The sequence below is a fragment of the Rhododendron vialii genome, chromosome 7a (genome assembly GCF_030253575.1).
Source record: "Rhododendron vialii isolate Sample 1 chromosome 7a, ASM3025357v1".
Classification (NCBI taxonomy): domain Eukaryota; kingdom Viridiplantae; phylum Streptophyta; class Magnoliopsida; order Ericales; family Ericaceae; genus Rhododendron; species Rhododendron vialii.
In genome coordinates, this window is record NC_080563.1 from 38,945,108 (window position 1) to 38,965,102 (window position 19,995).

The 19,995-nt window shown below is 39.2% G+C and overlaps 2 protein-coding genes, 1 long non-coding RNA gene and 1 pseudogene across 3 annotated transcripts; all 4 read left to right on the forward strand.

The window, feature by feature from the left end:
* Window positions 1-360: 360 nt before the first annotated feature.
* LOC131334658 (uncharacterized acetyltransferase At3g50280-like) lies at window positions 361-2,505 on the forward strand. The gene has a single exon (XM_058369790.1). It carries the CDS (start codon window positions 534-536, stop codon window positions 1,884-1,886), a length of 1,353 nt encoding a protein of 450 aa, XP_058225773.1. The 5' UTR covers window positions 361-533; the 3' UTR covers window positions 1,887-2,505.
* Window positions 2,506-4,748: 2,243 nt separating this feature from the next.
* On the forward strand, window positions 4,749-6,585 carry LOC131333199 (uncharacterized acetyltransferase At3g50280-like; annotated as a pseudogene).
* A 2,423-nt stretch (window positions 6,586-9,008) lies between these two features.
* On the forward strand, window positions 9,009-10,960 carry LOC131333431 (uncharacterized). Its single transcript, XR_009201800.1, has 3 exons — window positions 9,009-9,136; window positions 9,275-9,358; window positions 9,505-10,960. It is a non-coding gene; the product is annotated as an uncharacterized LOC131333431 (long non-coding RNA).
* A 6,748-nt stretch (window positions 10,961-17,708) lies between these two features.
* Window positions 17,709-19,180, forward strand: LOC131333109 (uncharacterized acetyltransferase At3g50280-like). Its single transcript, XM_058367451.1, has one exon. It carries the CDS (start codon window positions 17,742-17,744, stop codon window positions 19,092-19,094), a length of 1,353 nt encoding a protein of 450 aa, XP_058223434.1. The 5' UTR covers window positions 17,709-17,741; the 3' UTR covers window positions 19,095-19,180.
* Window positions 19,181-19,995: the final 815 nt, after the last annotated feature.

The window sequence follows — 19,995 nt, forward strand, 5'->3', positions numbered from 1 at the left end:
TTCTTAAAGAGACTGTAGTATCAGACAAGACTCGGTTTGATATTCTGCAAATTCTGTTTGTATCTCGTTCTCTGTAATCTGTCTACTGCTTATGTAATCTGTAATTTGTTCAATCATGCAATTGTATTGCTATCAATGGAATTGTTCTTTGGAATTTTAAGTGATTGGCGAATTTTTCCCAACACTATACACTCTAGTGTGTGTATGGGATCCATCACTCATGTGAGTATGAGTGTGTGTTTGTGTTTGAGTTTGGATGTGTCACTAGAATTGTTGTTAATAAATTTGTCAAATCGACCATTCGTCAACTACCCACTCACTGCACCCATCCTCCCTTTCCACGAAACTGCATGGGAAAATCCTATTGGCGGAATTTCTGGGTCAAGCGAATCTCTTTCCTTGGTAGCTCAGAATTTTTAACTCCACAAGCTTGGCTTAAAACTCAATACAATATAGCTAATCTTCAATTAAACCAAAGTGAAGGTTTAGCTTCATCAAGCACTGAAAAGAAAATTCTCCACAATCCCATTAAAATGAGCCCTCCAATTGTTCAAACCATCTCAGAGTGCTTCATCAAATCACAATATCCAGTAGAAGAGGTAAAGCCTTCAATCCATTTGGCCTCATGGGACACATTCATGCTCTCAGCGAATTACATCCAAAAGGGTCTTCTGTTCATTAAGCCTCAAACAACAACTGATCAAGAAAATCCAGTAAAATCCCTCCTAAATAGGCTCAAGGATTCCCTCTCTCTCACCCTTGTTCATTTCTATCCCCTCACCGGTCGACTCGCGACCCTGAAACAAGAAAACCCGCCTTCTTACTCTGTGTGTATCGATTGCAACAATAGTCCCGGAGCAAAATTTATCTATGCAACTGCGGATTTAACTGTCGCTGACATTCTTTCGCCTGTTGATGTTCCTGTAGTCGTCCAATCCTTCTTCGATCACGACAGAGCGATTAATCACGACGGGCATTCGATGTCACTGCTGTCGATTCAAGTCACGGAGTTAATCGATGGGATTTTTATCGGTTGCTCGGCCAACCACGCGGTTATTGACGGAACATCTTATTGGCATTTCTTCGAGATTTTGTCGAACACTTTCAGTGCAGAGGATAAGAATCCTGGAATTTCTCGACCCCCATTTCTTAAACGCTGGTTCCCCAACGGGCACGGTCCTATCCACAACCTGCCTTTCTCTCACCGTGAGCAGTTTATTGGGAGATTTGGAACGCCCCCGCTGAGAGAGAGAATTTTCCATTTCTCGTCGGGATCCATAGCCAAACTGAAAGCAAAGGCTAATTCTGAAAGCAAATCAACCAAGATTTCCTCGTTCCAATCTGTATCCGCACTTGTCTGGAGGTGCGTGGTCCGGGCCCGCCGTCTTGCACACGATCCAGAAACCACTTGCACCATGACTGCAAATAGCCGAAGCAGAATGGACCCGCCATTGCCGAATGAGTACTTCGGGAATTTGGTGAGCAGATTGACGGGAAAAGCCTCCGTTGGCGAACTGCTTGATCACGGATTGGGGTGGGCGGCGTGGCGATTGCACGAGGCGGTGGAGGCCCACACCGGTAAGGCGGTGCAACAGTGGGTGGAGAAGTGGATGGAGGATCCAGCTATATACACGTGTGGGCATAACCCGTATGGGTTAGTATTGGCGGGCTCCCCGCGGTTTAGGATGTACGAGAATGAGTTTGGAATGGGAAAAGCCGTGGCGATTCGGAGCGGGTACGGGAATAAGTTCGACGGGAAAGTGATGTTTTACCCTGGGTATGAAGGCGGGGGAAGCATGGATTTGGAGGTTAACCTCCCGCCAGAAACAATGGCGGCGCTTGAATCTGATGGTGAGTTTATGGATGGCCTCAATGGATATTGCTGAAGGAAAATTATCAACATTTGTTCATCGTTATTGTAAAGGGGGACAAATTTACCAGCAATAGTCCAATTATCCTGGTTTGTACTACTTGAAGAAGACAATCCGGTGGTCAAGAGACCGCCAAGAAAGAAGAACGCCGACACCATCACCACCGATCGTCACCGTCGCCACAACGTCCTGCACCATCCCCAATCGTCACTGCCCCCTATTCATGGTTGTGTATTCAAGGCCACGAAATCAATTTCTTGCAGCAAATCAAGGATCACCTGAGGTGTATATATTGGGCATCTAATTCTTCATCTCATCATAAGTTCTACGAAATATACACTGTCCAGTCCAATATTATTCTTTTGTGAGAGAGAGGCAGATGTTCATTAAGTTTGCCAAGACAGCTTTCTAGTGGTTTTTCGATAGCCGTAGTCTAGCTATTCTATCCTCGGAGACAGACACCGGTCAACCTTCTACTCTCAACGGTACGGCGGTGAATCTATTTTAAAAAGACTAATTCAGGGGTCGATTCAATTTATGTATTCCAGTCCATTTGATATTCTGTCTATGTAACTTGTAATCTGTAATTCGAATTTATTGTTAATGAAATGTGTACTCTGGAATTCATCGATCATATTGTATTTTTTCCAACAATAGTTGGTGACTATGAAAAGAGCCAAGACTAGTAAAAGTTGACGTAGAGCACATCTTAACCCTTGGTTGAAAGCTTAATCGCATAGTTTATAAAAATATAATTTCGATACACTTTTGAAGGTTGTTTAACACATTAGAAAATTGTGTTTTTTGTCCTTTCCTGCCATGTTGACAGCCTAATTGATCAAGGAGTAAAAGCATAGACTGAGTCAGCATTGGAGGGATAGATGATTCTGCCTTGTTCTCTTCCCTTTTCAAAAAGAATTTTTCAAAAAATTCTCCCTACTTCCAACATTTTTTTCTCTATCTCTCTCCACTTATTATCCCTACTATTTTTCAAAACACAAACCAAACAAACAAGTCACACGAAACAGGACCACAATCTGATCAAGAAGTAAAAGCATTAATTTGAAATTAACATGCGTCCAAGGAAGATATGATCTTAAAAGCCTATAAATAAATAATAGGGAAAAAAACTGAAATGATCCCTATAGTTAAGTGTTTGTGTCAACTTGGTCCCCGTAATTGTAATTGGCTCGATTTACACTCTGTACTTTCCATTTTGTTTTAACTTGGTCCAATTACGAACTGCCGTTAGTCCGCCGTTAGTTCTTTTAACAGCAAAATCAAATGGCCCCTTTTTTGGGGTTAAAATAGTAATTCTCTCATTCCCCTCTTGCCCTAATATTAGGGGTGTGCACGGGTCGGGCGGTCGGGTTTGATACCCAACATGGCGGGTAACAAATGTTTTAAGCCCACAAACCGAACCGAAAATGGGTAAGAACCGTCCGCGAACCCGATTCTTTACGTCGGGTCAGGTTTGACCAAAAACTGAATTAATCTTTATGAATTGTTCTAGTCGGGTAAGAAACGCACCAACCCGGACCCCGAACCAAAATTTGATTTTTAATAGAAAATGAACCCGTGCCCGTCCGTAGCACATGTTCGACCCCATCCAGGACCCTTCGGGTCGGGTCGGGTCGCGGGTGGACGGGTTTTTTGCACAGACCTACCTAATATATTGAACCAAAACACAGCTCATTCTTCCATTCTCCATTGATAATGAGGCACTTGAGAAGAAATTTGGTTATAGTTTTCTGCAAAAAGTTGCCCTCTAATTCAGCATTTTCATGATCAGCCATGAGGCAACATAACAATTGGTATTGTCTATCTGTTCAACTTGTAGACAAATACTGAGATGCCTATTTTTCTGCATAGTACTGAAAATACATATAGAACCATGTCCAAAAGTCACAACATGACATAGATCCAAAAGTCACAACATGATAAAGAACTATGTCCAAAAGTCAGAATATTACATAAACTCAGGGGTTGTTCGGCTAAATAAGCCAAGTGGCTTCTTTTTTTTTGTTCTTATTCAATTTTTTTTGCATTTGTTAGTTTTTTTGTCAATTTTTTCGGGATTATTATTTCGTCATGACGAGAGGAACCTAAAAAGTAAAAAATTACCATCAAAATCCAATTTTTTTGAATAAATACCAAAAAATTGGCTTATTAGCTTAGTTTTATCTTTATTGGCTTATTTTTGTCTTTATTTAAAAGGACTAACGGCGGACTAACGGCAGTTAGTAATTGGACCAAATTGGAACAAAATGAAAAGTATAGAGTATAAATTGAGCCAATTACAACTACAGGGACCAAGTTGACACAAATATTTAACTACAGGGACCATTTCGGGTTTTTCCCCTAAATTAATTAAGCATTAGCCATTAGGTAGCAGTAGTTGATGAATGGTGACTAAGAAAAGGAGCCAGACCAGATACAGAAAATTGTACCTTAATTCTTATTAAGGTGCAACACTCTTTTTAATTACTATAAAGTCTAGATATGTGCTGGGAATGTTGTCAGAGTTGAGAACGTTCTCAGAACTAGGACCTTCTAAGAACGAATTACCACAAAGTCTAGGTATGTACTCAGAACGTTCTCAACTAGTATAAAATATCCATAGCTATCAGTATTACCAGGACAATTTTTTATCGTAAAAAAAGGAGCCCACAATTTTTCTTTATCGTAGCAGTAGTTGATGAATGGTGACTAAGAAAAGGAGCCCACATGTTTTTTTTTATCGTAACCTACCAGGACAATTTGATCACATGAATTATTGTTGGGTACCTTCAAATTTTCGATCTCCTACATAATAACTACATAAGCTAGCTTCCATATTAAAACACAACTGATTTTCAACTAAGAGCTTCATAAAACCACAATATCCCACTAACCATGAACCTTCCAATTGTTCAAACCATCTCGGAGTGCTTCATCAAACCACAATATCCTGCAGAAGAGGTGAAGCCTCCAATCCACTTGGCCTCATGGGACATAGCCATGCTCTCTGTGCATTACATCCAAAAGGGTCTCCTGTTCATTAAGCCCCAAACAACAACAAATCATCAAGAAAACCCAGTCGAATCTCTCCTAAACAGGCTCAAGGACTCCCTCTCCCGCACCCTCGTTCATTTCTACCCCCTCTCCGGTCGACTCGCAACCCTGAAACAAGAAAATCCGCCTTCTTACTCTATTTACATTGATTGTAACAATAGTCCCGGAGCAAAATTTATCTACGCAACTGCTGACTTAACTGTTTCTGACATACTTTCGCCCGTTGATGTTCCCGTGGTTGTTCAGTCCTTCTTTGACCACGACAGGGCGGTTAATCACGATGGACATTCGATGTCGCTGCTGTCAATTCAAGTCACGGAGTTAACCGATGGGGTTTTCATCGGTTGTTCGATAAACCACATGGTGGTTGACGGAACATCTTACTGGCATTTCTTTGAAATGCTGTCCCACGCCTTCCGTGCACGAGAAGAGAATCCCGAGATTCCCCGGCCCCCAGTTCTTACCCGCTGGTTTCCCGAGGGGTATGGCCCTGTTCTCAACCTCCCTTTCTCTCACCACGATCAGTTCATAAGCAGATTCAAACCACCCCCGCTTAAAGAGAGAATCTTCCACCTGTCATCAGTATCCGTAGCCAAACTCAAATCCAAGGCCAATTCCGAGTCCAAAACCAACAAGATTTCCTCGTTCCAGGCAGTATCCGCACTCGTTTGGAGGTGCGTTACGCGCGCCCGCCGCCTCCCGCACGACCAAGAAACAAGCTGCAGAATGGCTGCGAATAACCGAGCCCGGATAGCCGACCGAGTACTTCGGGAATTCAATGCAAACAGTGAGGGGAAAAGCCTCGGCAGGGGAACTGCTCGGGCACGGGTTCGGGTGGGCAGCGTGGCTGTTGCACGAGGAGGTGGCGGGCCATTGCGACGCGGCAGTAAGGGAGTGGGTGGGTAATTGGGTTAAGGACCCATTTATATACCAGTTTGCGCAGTTTTTCGACCCGTTTAGTTTGATGATGGGGAGCTCGCCACGGTTTGAGATGTACGGGAATGAGTTTGGGATGGGGAGAGCGGTGGCCGTTCGGAGTGGGTACGCAAATAAGTTCGACGGGAAAGTGACGTCGTATCCGGGGCATGAAGGCGGCGGAAGCATGGATTTGGAGGTTTGCCTCCCACCGGAAACAATGGCGGGGCTCGAATCTGATGGTGAGTTTATGGGTGCGGTCAGTTCTTATTAGTCACGTAATCTTTCAGTAGGACCTTTCGCTCGCGCTTGCAAAAATGGCTCTACGCTCGTCCTCGCAATCGTTAGTTTTAATACTCTTTCCTGTGAAATGCATAATATGCATTCATATGAGAATTTTCTGTTTTCTTTAACATTTTGTGCCCCTTCACCAACTTGTGTCGCCCAGCTTTCTTGCCTCATTCGGATCATCCAGTAAGAGGGGTGAAGTAACTTTTACTGGCACAGATGGTGGAATAGGATGATTAATTAGCAATAGGCATAATACAACGGACTCACATGTTCGGAGTGTGTCCAAACACAAATACAAGCACAAATGTGTTTAAAGTTATTCGATGAATATTGCTGAAGGACAAAATATCAACATTTGTTCATCTTTGTTGTAAAGGAGGACAAATTTACTCCCAATAGTCCAATTATCCTACTTTGTACTACTTGAATATTAATTTGCAAGCTCCTCTCTCTCTCTCTCTCTCTCTCTCTCTCTCTCATGAAGAGTTCTCAGCAAGCATCAGCCCTAAGCCCCTAGCATCGCTGACCTGAGGAATGGTGACAATCTCAGCACACTCCCTCTCTCTGAGTTTCGTAGTTTGAGTTTGTTTTCCTGCCCACACTGTGAGGTTCTGGTACTTTGAGTTCAATTATTAAATTAGTTAGATTAAAGTCTTGAAAAAAAAAACACTTTATTGTCTAGATCTTGGCAACCAAGCTAATCCAAGATAGGTGAATAGCAGAACAGATAAGAAAAACAGACTGAGATAGCAGTGAATGGAGAGATGACCAAGCAAACACACATGAAATCACTATCCGAAGAAGTAAGCATTTGAAATTAACATTCGTTCAAGGAAGATATTCCCATGCTGAACCTAGCTAAATCTTTGCCATTTTGTGATTCGTACAAAATTTCAAATCTCTTATCTTATGGGTATAAAAGATTTGTTTACGAAACAAATTGACGACTTGACTATCGGAAGGTCTCTTGACGTAATCGAAAGGCCTCCCGTTGATTCATTGTAACTGGACGAGGCTAGCAAACGAAAGACCTCTTGTTGATTCATTGTATCTGGACGAAACTCTTTAATTTCCAGTAGTTTTTAGCAGGTTAATACTCTCACCCCATGAAAAGTGGTTATGGCCGAATTAATTCACTCCACCTATTCAATTCCAGAGTTTTTCCCCTATTCTTTTTTTCGGTCCCGCTAATAAGGGTCCGTGGGGCAATAGTTTAAGTCATAATAAATATAGTATATTATAGTATTTAGGGGCCATTTCACTTTTGTAGAAAAAAGAACTTTTAAAAAAGAATGCAATTTCAAGTTCAAAAATTATGTATTTACGCAAATAATTTTCCCACCAATATGAATCTTATTTGATAGATCTCATTAAGATCTTTTAAACGGTGCAAAAAAAATTAAAAAAATATTTTTCATTTTCATTATATTTGAGTTTGAAATTACCTTCGTTTGAAAAAAAAAACTTTTTGGAAAAGTGGAACACCACCTTACTATACTCTACATTAACTGTTTTGTAATCAACAATAACCATTTGTTTAGGATAAATAAACAACATTAAATGCATCATTGATTGGAGTTCTTTTACTTTCCAATAGTACCCCAATACGCAAGTAAAATTTATTTCTTTTTATTCTTTTTAAAAGAAGATAAACTACATAAAACTAGAAAAGAAGAATAAAAATGTAATCAAACAATGGGATGACAACTACCACGTATCATCCTCCTCAACCTCACTGACAAAAAATGAGGTCAATGGAAAAACTTTATTAAAAACTAGTAATTCATTTTACAAATAGTTGCCCCCTTATATTACCCAAAAGTCATTCATCCTGAAAAATTACATAAACTTATTGTATTAAAAACTAGTAACGTTAAAGTTTATGCTTACATAAACTAGTAACGTTAAACTTTAACCATTTGCTGGACCAATGCCGGCAAAGCCTCGCCGGCGGGTGCTCAGCACGAAGCTGCACAACAGCTTCCCCCAGTCCTTCAATTAATTCATGTAGTTGGAGAACTCCTCATTTGCCAATGTAATTAATTACCAGCATAAGTTAAGATGGTGTTGTCCAACTTTTTAATATGCTCTAACTTATGCGCCAGGGCAGGGTCATCAACTAGCGTTTGCCTTCTTTTATTTCTCCAAAAGTTTAGGATTCCATTAATAACAACCTATATTCAATTCAGGAGTTTTTCTCCTATTCTTTCTTTTTTTTTTCCAAAAAGTTTAGGATTTTCATTGATGTGGGATGTAAAAATCCATCGGTAGGGGCGCGTTCCGCCTTAGATGGAAGCACCCGCGCGAGCAGTGATGGACGAAGCGGAAGCGAGAATGTCAGCTTGAGTAATGTAAACATTGGTGAGAATCCAATACCCCGAAAACCTAAGGGTTCCTCCGCAAGGTTCGTCCACGGAAGGTGAGTCAGGGCCTAAGATCAAGCCAAAAGGAGTAGTCGATGGGCAACAGGTGAATATTCCTGTACTACCCTTTGTTGGTCCCGAGGGACGGAGGAGGCTAGGTTACGAAGAGCTTAAAATATAGGGCTTATTCTTTTCGAGAGATAAAATAGCCGAATAGGCAAGTAGGCAATCCAAAGATCTACTCCTCCAAACCTCATACATGCATACACTACAAGAAAATCAAGATCTGCCAACGGTTTTGTTAGCGACGGTTCAAAAAACCGTTAGTAAAAATTGGGTGTAGTAACGGTTTCTAAAGCATTACTAGAACTGGGCATACAGTAACCGTTTTCAATGAACCGTTAGTAAAGCCCCACACTGTTGCCACGGCTTTCTATGGGCCGTTAGTATAACCTGTTCCTTTTTCCCCCGGCCCCAATTATTTGGGCGCGAAATAATTGGCCCGCTCCTGATTTTCCCCCAAATTAGCCCGCTCCTGATTTTCCCCCAAATTAGCCCTAAGTTTTTCCATCTATTCACTCTTTCTCACCAGCTTTAGCCACACCAAACACCGATTCAGAGAAGACGATCTAAGACAAACAGGTGGGTTACTCCCTCCTTCCTCTCGCTGTAACCTCTCTCTCTCTCTCTCTCTCTCTCTCTCTCTCTCTCTCTCTCTCTCTCTCTCTCTCTCTCTCTCCCTCCCCTCTAAACATTGTAAACATCGTTCTCTTGTTCCAGATTTTCCTTCTCTCGTTCTCTCACTAAACATCCATCTGTTTCTCCTCCACGCCACACCGCACCTGGAGAAGACGAAGACGACAGGTGTCTCTCTCTCTCTCTCTCTCTCTCTCTCTCTCTCTCTCTCTCTCTCTCTCTCTCTCTCTCTCTGTGTTCCAGATTTTTCATTGTTTGATCAATCGGTTCTCTCCCTTCGTATCTCTCTGAAATTTGAACCCTAAATCTTTCAGAGAAACTATTGGGTAATTTTTACTCTCCGACCTAGAGCAAGTTCAAAAGATGCCATGTGGGCTACAAAAATTCATTGTCTTGGTTTCTTTTGTCGATTTTAATCCACAAATCCTTCTCCCTATTTCTATGGTGAGTTGAGTTGTGTTTGCTCAACTTCAGATACAAACGCTATTTTGCTGATAAGATGACAACATATTGAAATACTGGTTGTATTTTACTAGCAACAAAATTGGTTGTATTCACTCTTTTAGCACATGCAACGCTATCATTATGCTCATTTTAGTGTCCCTTAATTTTAATGTCTTGCATTTTGGAAAGAGCAACCCAAAACGTGTTTCTAGTGGGAATCAGAGGGTTATGTAGAAGGGTTAGAGAAACTATTTGCTAATGGAGAAGGATTAAGGGCTCATATGATATTAGACTGCTGGCTCGGGATTGAAACATCAGCCCTAGGATTTTTGCCATGTAGCTGTTTTTTTCTCCTTATTTTGGTATCCATATATAGTAGTTTTGGAGACTTTCTGCTTAGTTGGATGTGTATTTTGTATGTTCTGATTATGGTATTGGAATTAGAAGTTACGAATGTTCTTATTCGAAGCTTTTGATTTTGTATGTTCTAAATGTAACAGTGATGTGATAAAATATTGAATGCCTTAGAACTACACTTTTGAAGTATATTAGAGGAACTAGTTATCTTGTCTCTTTTCTTACACTCGGAGTAGTAGTCTGCAAGCATAAAAAAAGCATAACCTCAATACGTAGTGGATTAGAAGTATTCTTGTAGTGAAAATTAAGTTGTAACGGACTCTCTGCTAACTTGTATATGATTATATTGATTTGACTGTAATGACCCAAGAGATAAAGTCCCTCTTTCTTGTTCTTGAGTGTGAATAATGATCTTAGTATATAAGTAGAGATAATGTGCCTTTCTTTTTGGTCTTTGCTTAAACAACTTTCACTGCCAATTTGCAGATAGATTTCAACAAAAGAGTTGGACTCGTGAAGATGTTACGAGGCAAAATTCTAAAGTGTCCCCATTGTTTGGGGGACGCAGTACAATAGGTTTTGGCAATGATTGTCCATTTTAAAAGTATTATACGTCATTGTTGTGAAAATATTACACGCCGTCATGTGGAATTTATAGGTTATGCCTAGTGTGGTTTTTTTTTTTTTTGGGTAAGGTAAAATTTTATTAGAAATCCACATTACACAAATTAGGGGCATACCCCACTCCAACAAAACTAAGGGGCATTCCCCAAAAAAAGCAACACGGCACAAGGCCAACCACTTACCTCATCAGAGCTAGAAAGAGGAAAAACAAACAAGTATTAAGAGTTTACAAAGACCCTGCTTGAAAAGTTCCAATTCAGGCTGAGCAACCTATTCACATCAGACTTCCTAATGTTCCTCAAAGAGCTCATATTGTCATGAATATTGGAGGCAACTGCACCAATAATCTGATTTGGAGTAGAACTCATGGCTTGGAAAATGTGCCTATTCCTCTCCCTCCACTAGTAGTATACAACTGAAGCACATGACAACTTTACCAATAGGCTTTGCAAGTTAGCACCACCCCTATGAACATTGATCCACTGAATCTCATTAAGCAAAAGGAAGCAAGGCCTGTGGATGCCATTTTTCACCAAAAAGTGCTGCCACACAGAAATGGTAAAAGGGCAACCAAGCAAGTGCTCATGGGACTCATCAGAATTTTTACAAAGCACACAAGTAGCACGGTCAAGTCAATAACTCCCCAGCTATGCAATCCATCCCTAGTGGCCAACCTCCCCAAGATACACAACCATTGGATTATAGCCCATCGAGGAATATGATGTTTAAACCAACCATTGTTGTTATGCTTTTTTTTTTTATAATCTGTGGTGATGTTATACCACTTTGTAGTCAAAGTTTACAGGTTAATTATATGTTAAGGCAGTTGCACTACAGCTGCTCCCAGAGTTTATAGGGGATACCTCAATGGATTCTTTATCCATGTGACCGTTCTTCGTTTGTACCAAAAGAAGAGTAGGATTGGTGTAAGATAGTAAACCTTTTTGTATATATTAAACAAGTGTATTATGCTTGTTTTCTTAATGAGGTAAATCTATGGAGTATATTGCGGGTTGCATATTTTGATTAAAGTTGTTGTAAGTTTCGGCTCTGTTTCGTATTTGCTTTAATCCAAATAGAGTTTCATGAAGTTTTCTGTTATATTCTTACTTCCACTTGGTAAAAATTGATGGTCATGGTTTAGTTACTATAGTTTGCTTTGAAGTCCCAGTTGAGGACTTGGTCAATATGACTTGCATTGCTTGTTTTTCAAGTATTTTGAAAGTTGATCAGTTGATCCAATAAGGTCGTCTTGGCTTCACATAAGCAGATTGCTCTTGCTCTCAGTAATTTTCTCTTGTTTGCCTTTCACTTCAATCTCTGTTAAACTGTGTTTGATGCGAGTAGAGTCTTGAGGTAGGTATTCAACAGCAAAAGTCTTTGTGGGTCATTACTCCGAAGCCATTTGATTCTAATAAAAGGACCAAGTTTCCTTGGACCAGAACTTGAAGAATGATTGCTTCATTTTTCGCTTTCCATTTATCGTTTGTTCTTGAATAAGGAAAGGTTATTGTGATGGGTAAGTCGAGTTTGGACCTTTTGTTTCTCCTTCTTTCTTGTATGCTCGGAAGTTTTCGCCTAAACACTGCTCAGATTCAGACGGGTATCAACACAGCCAATTTCACTAATAAAAGCGCATATTGGAGTAGAATGTTGGAAGCTAATTATTTTCCTTGTCTGAGGTGCTGGCTTTGGTTTTTTATTTTCTGCATAGTCTGCTGGTGTTGCTACTTTTATTTAATCTCGATATTGAATGCCTTTTAGAACTGTAATAAAAGCTGATTTAAATAGTATGCCTATGTTGTTTTTTAATTTTGACAGTCTTATTGGTCTTCATATTTTTAATTTCAAATGTTGTCTTTATCTATAGTTCATAGGTAGACAAAATGTCCAAAGGAAGAAAACTATGGCTCCAACCAAGTTTTATAGCAAATCAAGTCATACCCGATTATGAGAGAAAAAGAAATGAGAGAGTAAAGAGGAACAATGAGGTATTGAATTCTTACATCTCACATAACCCAATTCACACACACCAACACCAAAAAACAACACTCCCGAATGATGGGTGAGGAAGACTCCTAGGCCGATAGGAGAGAAACACTGGGGCAAAACAAACCAAACAAACAAACCAGAACAAACCCCAACAAAATCATACCCAACAATCAAAATGATCGGACGCCAAGAGACCACGTCGACCACGTCGCCTCTAAAAAGAATAAAGAGGACGATCGGTGGTCAAGAGACCGCCGAGGAAGAAGAACGCCGGCACCATCATTGATCGTCACTGTTGCCGCACCATCCAGCACCATCACCGCTCGTCATCGTCCCCTATTCATGGTTGTGTATTCAAGGCCACGAAATCAATTTCTAGCAACAAATCAAAGGTCACCTGAGGTGTATATATTGGGCATCCTGCTCTTCATCTCATCATAAATTCTAGTACGAAATATAGTCCAGTCTGATATTATTCTTTTGTGAGAGAGGCAGATGTTCGTTCAATTTGTCAAGGCGGTTTTCTAGTGGTGTTTCGATAGCCGTGATCTAGTTGTTATATCCTGAGATACAAACACCGGTCAACCTCGAACACTCAACGATAAGGCGGTGAATCTGCTTTAAGAAGATTAATTCAGGGCTCGATTCAGTTTATGTATTTCAGTCCATTTGGCATTCTGTCTATTTAACTTGCAATCTGTAATTCGAGTTTATCGTTAATGAAAAGTGTACTCTGGAATTCGTTGATCATATTGTATTTTTTTCAAAAATAGTTGGTAACTAAGAAAAAGAGCCAAGGGCCCAAGACTGGTAAAAGTTGATGTAGAGCACATCTTAACCTATGGTTGAAAGCTTAATCACATAGTTTATAAAAGGGTCCAGTTACTGGTACAGAAAAATTGATACAGATTTTGTACATAATTTTTTGTGGGGACCACTACGGGTCCCACACAAATGATCCAAGCCAATCATTAAATGTAGAATAGTTTTTCAAGGGCTTCTGCAAAAATTCAGCTCAATCCGCTACTTATAGGTGTTCAATCCAATCATCTAATTTTTCATTTAGATTTCAGGATATGAAAAAGTTAGATGATTAGATCGAATATCTATAAGTATCGGATTGAGCTTAATTTTTGCGAGGGCCCTTGAAAAAATATTTTACATTTAGTGAACGGCTCGGATCATTTGTATGGGACCCGTAGTGGGTCCCACAAAAAATCTATGTACAAAATCTGTACCAATTTTTCTATACCCATAGACTTTCTGTTTATAAAAACACAGTTTTTGATACAATTTTGAAGGTTCGTTAACACATTAGAAAATTGTGTTTTTTTTCCTTTTCTGCCTTATTGACAGCCCAACTGATCAAGAAGTAAAGGCGTAGACTGCGACAGCATTTGAGGGATAGATGAAATAAGCAAACACACACGAAACAGGACCACAATCTGATCAAGAAGTAAAAGCATTAAATTGAAATTAACAAATGCGTAGAAAGTCTTCAATACACACCTCTTTAAGATGTGTACCATATGTACCTATTGTGTGATTCATATTGTGCCACCTCATAAAAAATTACTTGTAGAACCGGTCATTCATAACATTTTATTCCGTATCGTAACTTTTATAGTAAAAATTCGTAACTTTTCATCAATATGATTTGTAACTTTTTAGTAATAGATTCATAATATTTTAGGAATCATAACATTTTGGTGTGTTTCAATGAGGGTGCATATGATACACACCTAAATAAAGGGTGTGCATTGTGGCACTTCCCTAACATGCGTCCAAGAAAGATATCATAAAAGCCTATAAATAAATAAATAAAACATATCACAAAATGTTGCCATTGTGAGATTCGTTCAAATATAGTAAAAGATGTGCTTACGATCCAAAGTGTCGAATTATTTATAAATTAATTAAGCAATAGCCATTACGTAGCAGTAGCAGGCCTGTCAATAGACCGAATAAATTCGAATCCGATAGGATTCAAATCTTATTCGAATCTGATAAAACTCGAATCCGAAAGTGGTAATCGGAATCCGAATTCTAAAAATCGGATTTGATCCGAAAACTTTTTTACTTCAAAAATTTTAGCAAAAAATATTTTTTTTCAAAAGAATACAATTATTTTACCAAAAAAATTTAAAAATTTAAAAAAATACAAGTTTAAAATAAAAATACAACTTCTTAAACATTTTTTTTTCAAATAAAAATTTGAAGTTTTTTTTTTAAAAATTCGGATCCAATTGATGACGGATTTAATCCAATCCGAATTCAATCCGATCCGTATTTGGATTATCGCATCGACGTTATCGGATTTGGATTGAATCCGGTTCATTGACAAACCTAAGCAGTAGTTGATGAATGGTGACTAAGGAAAGGAGCCAAGACCAGGTACAGAAAATTGAACATTAATTCTCATTAAGAAGCAACACTCTTTTTAATTACTATTAAGTCTAGACGTGTGCTGAGAACGTTCTCAGAGCTAAAAATGTTTGAGAACGTTGTCAAAGCTAAGAACTTTCTCAGAACTGAGAACTTCTCTAGGAATGAATTATATAAAGACCCGTAAATTCATAAAACTTATTTAAATGTTTTATAAGAGATGAAGGAGGAAATTGATTCAAAATTTCGAGAATTGGGGCTAATGTGATAAAGTATTATGCTTGAGGGGTGAATGTGTGATGTGTGTAAAGTGTATATGCATATATGTGTGTAGAGTGAGAGGCAGGGAATTTATTTCCCTTCTCTCCATCTCTCTTGTCCCCCCCCCCCCCCCCCCCCCCCCCCCCCCCCTTTCTCTCTCGGCTCCCATCTCTCACTCTCACTCTCACTCACACTCAAACTCCACCCAAATCACCCAAAACCTACACAAAACTACCTCCAATCTTTCATTCCTACGCGTATTGGAGCTCGTTTCTCATCGGATTAAGCTCGGTGGAGGCGTATCCCATTCGATTGCAAGCTTTGGAGCTCAGGCTTGGAAAATCATTTAAATTCGTTCTTCAATCTTGAGGTAGGGAGTTCTAACTTTCAATATATGTTTATGACTTGTTTCTTGTAGCTTGATTCTTACCATTGATTGTTGTTAATGTTGTTGTGGTTGTTGTTGTTGTTAAACTCATGAAAATCTGCTCGAAATGAATTGTTATCGATACCTTCACTACTGTTATCGATACCTTTGTGCTTCAAAACCCAGAAAATCACTTGTTATCGATATCATTCGTCATTGTTATCGATACCCTTGCGTTTGGAACCAATTTTGACCAAATGGTATTGATACCTTTGTGCTAGGTATCGATACCTGATGCTTATCTCCAGCTTTCACTATTTTGCTTCATTTTTCACCATTTTGATTTCTAATCACTTCCAACCTATCCAAACATTTCCCGAATGATCCCTTAACTCAATCACTTGTACCTAATGACTTCGTTGAATGTATCCATGACCATAATGCTCATTTGAACTTGATTTCACGAAAACTATTTTATATAAAACATTGGATTTGAATGGTACAAACATGACGATAGAGGGATTTTGAAACTTTACGAATACGGCGAGAACACTTCAGGACATCCCGATGGGTAAAGTGTCTGGCAGAGGACATCGAGGTACTTTAATTGGCCCGGCATGAGCTATATGCTCATATTTGATACTTCAGGACATCCTGAATGGGTAAAGTGCCTGGTAGAGGATATTGGGGTCCTCTAATTGGCCCAGTAAGAACTTTGGCTCATGACACATGTACGAGACACATCTTAACGTATAGTGTTTTCAAAGTTTGTTTAGTAAGACACATGATTAATTTTGAAAATGAAAGAATGGAGTCGGATTACTATTGTTGCCCCTTCCATTGGTTTTTGGTGGTCATCTTTCATCCTGTGATTGTTCCTACATTTCATTTGCATATAATGTTAGATTAGAGCTTTCTACTGGGCTAGTGTAGCTCAAACCTTATATCATATTTCAAGTACTAACCCTGGGCAGTAGTTGCATGCTTGGAGTGCTTGGGCGTAGACATGGTTTTGAAAACTAACTTGAAGAAGTTATATATCAATCTTCGTGAATCACTTTTTGGAAGATGCATTTGTAACTTCTTTTGATATTACTTTGATATGAGGATATTGTAAACCCTAATTCTTGAATACTTGGCACTTTTGTCGATTTCAGGGCCGTTGAGCCGATGATGTACCTTTTGTAAACATTTGGACTTTAAAGTGTAATTTATGGAAATGGACTTGTTAAATCCTTTTTGGGTTATTGTACGGATAATTATGAGGTTTTTATTAATGAAAATCTCTTATATATTTATGTTGAAAATCGAGTACGTGACAAATTACCACCAAGTCTAGGCATGTACTCAGAACGTTCTCAACTATGAAATATCCACAACTGTCAGTATTACACTGAAAACGTTCTCAAAGCTAAGAATATCTGAGAACTTTCTCAACGGTCAACGTCAGTTGTCAATGGTCAACGCCGATGATTTGTCAACAGTCAACAATAGTGGTTGAGGAGTATTTTTTTGGTATCTCCTTTGTCTCAATTTGTTTGTCCAATCTCGAAAATCTAATTTTTGTAGAGAACACAATGATTACCCCCCTAAAAAGTTACTGTACAACTTTCCACATTTACCCTCAACTTTTTTGAAAAAATTACTTTATTTCACTAAAGAAAGGGCCAAAAAGGAAAAATTGATTCAATTAGAAGTCAAATGGACAAATATTTTGGAATATTTAAAAATAAAAAAATGAATAAACAAATTGGGACGGAGGAAGTATAAAAATTTGACTTACCTGCGCGTACATTGCCCGACACATAGGTTGAGCCATTTCTTGATGCCCAAGGTAGATTCTTGTCAAATTTCGTCAAAGTTGGTCAAATTTCGTCAAAGTTGATCAAACGTGCCAAAGTAAAAACACGCAAATGGTGACATTTCCTATTTGTGCCAGGAAGTCAAGTAGAGCTTTTTTCCCTCCAATAATAATAACCCACTCATCCTCCCTTCCTCGAAATGGCTTATTGTTGGTACCTTCAAATTTTCTTCTACATAAGCTCCCATAAAGCTCCATTAAAACACAACTGAGTTTGATCAACTAAGAGTGCTTCAGAAAACCACAATATCCCACTAATTATGAACCCTCCAATTGTTCAAACCATCTCAGAGTGCTACATCAAACCACAATATCCAGCAGAAGAGGTAAAGCCTCCCTTCCACTTGGCCTCCTGGGACATAGCCATGCTCTCTGTGCATTACATCCAAAAGGGTCTTCTGTTCATTAAGCCCCAAATAACAAGTGATCAAGAAAACCCTGTTAAATCCCTCCTAAATAGGCTCAAGGATTCCCTCTCTCTCACCCTGGCTCATTTCTACCCCCTGGCCGGTCGATTCGCAACCGTAAAACAAGAAAACCCGGCTTCTTACTATGTGTACATCGATTGCAACAGTGGTCCCGGAGCAAAATTTATCTATGCAACTGCGGATTTGACTATCGCCGACATTCTTTCACCTGTTGATGTTCCTGTAGTTGTTCAATCCTTCTTTGATCACGACAGAACAGTTAATCACGATGGGCATTCGATGTCCCTGCTGTCAATTCAAGTCACGGAGTTAATCGATGGGATATTCATCGGTTGTTCAGCCAACCACGCGGTTGTTGATGGAACATCTTATTGGCATTTCTTCAACAGTTTGTCGCACACCTTCGGTGCAGAGGAAAAGAATCCTGGAATTCCTCGACCACCAATTCTTGAACGTTGGTTCCCTAACGGGCACGGTCCTATGCACAACCTCCCTTTCTCTCACCATGATCAGTTTATTAGAAGATTTGAAGCGCCACCGCTTAGAGAGAGAATATTCCACTTCTCGTCGGAATCCATAGCCAAACTCAAAGAAAAGGCCAATTCTGAAAGCAAATCTAGCAAGATTTCCTCGTTCCAATCTGTATCCGCGCTTGTCTGGAGGTGCGTGATCCGGGCCCGTCGTCTTCCACGCGACCCCGAAACCACTTGCACTATGGCCGCAAATAACCGAAGCCGAATTGACCCGCCATTGCCAAACGAGTACTTTGGGAATACGGTGCTCACATTGACAGGAAAAGCCACCGTTGGCGAGCTGCTTGATCAAGGGTTGGGGTGGGCGGCGTGGCGGTTGCACGAGGCCAGGGAGAGCCACTCCGATGCGGCGGTTCGAGAGTGGGTGGAAAAGTGGACGGAGAATCCTGTTATATACACGCGTGGGCATAACCCGTACGCATTATTGTTGGGGAGCTCGCCGCGGTTTCGGATGTATGAGAATGAGTTTGGAATGGGGAAAGCGGTGGCGATTCGGAGTGGGTATGGGAATAAGTTCGACGGGAAAGTGATGTTTTACCCTGGGTATGAAGGCGGGGGAAGCATGGATTTGGAGGTTAACCTCCCGCCAGAAACAATGGCGGCGCTTGAATCTGATGGTGAGTTTATGGATGGCCTCAATGGATATTGTTGATCGAAGGACAAGTATCAACATTTGTTCACGATGGAGGCCAATATTCTAATAATCTCAAAATCTAGGAAATTTATTTTATAATTTCAAATTTAGTATTTTAGTATAAAATTATATTTTAGTCAAGATTTGCTAGAAGTATTAAGTTTTCTAGTTTGTTTTGATATAATATTTCTGTTATGTAGGTTGCTTGGTCAACATTCAATATGGTTGATTTTATTTCCATATATTTTATTTTATTTTTACTTCTTCTGTCCCGCTTTGTTGTGCCTATTTTCATTTTTGGACGTCTTAAAAAATTGTTTACATCTCTCGATTTATAATATTTTATATATTTAATATGGATTTTGTTTGATAGTCTCAATTAATTCTTTTAAACAAAGTTTTCAAAATTGTAAAAAATATTATAAATTATGAGATATAGATAATTTTTTGTGAGTTGTCAAAAAGAAAACAAACACAACAAAGTTGAAAGGACGGAGTTTTAGTAATGCTACTATTATAAATTGTAATGTAAGCCTTATAGTAGGGTTAATTGTTATTAAATTAAAAAATAAGATTTATCTCATTATTGTGTGTTCGAAAATGGAATACCTCTAGTTTACTTCTTCTTTTTTTGGCAATCGATAGTAGAGATCATTACATGAGTACTTAAGAAAATTAATTGAAAGTCCCATTTCGTTAACTAAAATAAGTATAAGTACTCTTTTTTTTTTAATTTAGAATGTCGTATTATGACTTTATGAGAGAATGTTAGTCTTGTAAAATGAAACATAAGTACTTAAAAAATAAAAATAAGTATAAGCGAATGACGTATAAGTACAAGTACTTAATTGAAAGTCTCCTTTCGTTAACTAAAATAAGTATAAGTACTCACTTTTTAAATTTAAAATGACGTATTATG

Bases quoted from the DNA above. Each gene is read 5' to 3' on its own strand.
- LOC131333109 (XM_058367451.1), top strand. From the start codon at position 17,742: ATGAACCCTCCAATTGTTCAAACCATCTCAGAGTGCTACATCAAACCA.
- LOC131334658 (XM_058369790.1), top strand. From the start codon at position 534: ATGAGCCCTCCAATTGTTCAAACCATCTCAGAGTGCTTCATCAAATCA.